The sequence below is a fragment of the Poromitra crassiceps genome (genome assembly GCF_964638095.1).
Source record: "Poromitra crassiceps genome assembly, chromosome: 16".
NCBI classification, from domain to species: domain Eukaryota; kingdom Metazoa; phylum Chordata; class Actinopteri; order Beryciformes; family Melamphaidae; genus Poromitra; species Poromitra crassiceps.
Window position 1 is genome coordinate 3448273 of NC_139645.1, and position 1442 is coordinate 3449714.

At 48.8% G+C, this 1442-nt stretch overlaps 1 protein-coding gene across 2 annotated transcripts in view; it reads left to right on the plus strand.

The window, feature by feature from the left end:
- The window catches only part of map2k5 (mitogen-activated protein kinase kinase 5), an 87609-nt gene extending 86456 nt beyond the window's left edge, over window positions 1-1153 (plus strand). For both annotated transcript variants that reach the window (XM_083652666.1, XM_083652667.1), the window contains one exon: window positions 1014-1153. In XM_083652666.1, coding sequence (XP_083508792.1) covers window positions 1014-1124 — 111 coding nt within the window. In that variant the 3' untranslated portion in view covers window positions 1125-1153. The remainder of the gene's footprint in view (window positions 1-1013) is intronic.
- Window positions 1154-1442: the final 289 nt, after the last annotated feature.

Here is a 1442-nt window from a genome sequence, read left to right on the forward strand (position 1 = left end):
TAACAATGTGCTACTGTGGTACTTTCTCTTTGTGAAGAACAGATATCATCTAAATCAGTGCTGACAAGTCCATTTACACAGGCCGGCCACAGCGTTGCTTATCCAATTGTACCTCTAGACACACAACTAATGGAATTCATGGGTCAGCCTCAGTTGACTTGTCTCATTTACAACCTCCTCCACTCTGACCTCTGACCTCTGGGACCTGGCTCAAGTCTACAATCTGGTCCCCCAGATGAGGCTCAGTGTTGGGACTCTTGTCATTGAGAGATCACATGTGACCTCTCTGTTTCAGTCCACAGCCTGGCTTAGTGGTGCTGCTCAGCCTGGGATTGTAACAAGTGAGCACTGCCAATATTTGGTCAACCTGATGAGCTTCCGTCCAATCAGCACAGACTAGACAGGTGTTTGTGTATTGCAGTGGTTCCCAACCTTGGGGTCGCGACCCCAAGTGGGGTCACCTGGAATTCAAATGGGGGTCGCCTGAAATTTCGTTATTTTTTTTTATCTTTTCTTTTTTCGGATCAGGGACACGTGTGTGTGTGTGTGTGTGTGTGTGTGTGTGTGTGTGTGTGTGTGTGTGTGTGTGTGTGTGTGTGTGTGTGTGTGTGTGTGTGTGTGTGTGTGTGTGTGTGTGTGTGTGTGTGTGTGTGTGTGTGTGTGTGTGTGTGTGTGTGTTTTTCTTTAGTTCAGAGTTTAAGTCAGGATTCTGAGAATAAAGTCCGAATTCTGAAGTTAGAATTCTGACTTTAATGTCAGAACTCTGGAAAAAAAAACAGGAGCGGGAGGGAACTCAACTCATCCACCACCGATGTGTAGCAGCCACCTGGGTGATGCACGGCAGCCAGTTTGCACCAGAACGCTCACCACACACACATCAACTATCACGGTGGACAGCTGCGGACTGAATGTGCCAATTAAGAATGAATCCCACATCAAGATGGCAATCAGCTTCAAATTGTGCATGTCTTCCGTAACACTTATATTGTATGTGTCTCTCTTTCTCTCCTCAGGACCACTCCTTCATCGTGCAGTCCAATGACGGCAATGCAGAGGTGGTGTCCATGTGGGTGTGTCGCTGTCTGGAGGAGAGGAGAGCTCAGCAGGCCCAGGGACGCATGTGACCCCCCCCCCCCCGTTTCAGCTGGTCACCCCGACCCTCGAACACCCACCGAGGGCTTTGGGGTCAAGTATGTCCATACGTACCCTTAACTTGATGTCGATGGACAAACATCACCAGACGTTCATTTAGATGAGTTCATGGCCTGTGAGGAAGTCTTCTCTTCCAAGCCAAGACAGTGGAGAGCTTTCATCTTCTGAAACTGTTGAGATGTTCACCTGTGCCCCCAACACGAAGACAGATGTCTGCATATACGTTCCAGAGTGCATCTCCAGCCTCAAATGTGTGTGCTACAGGTATGCAGTGAGCGTGACTCTGTTTC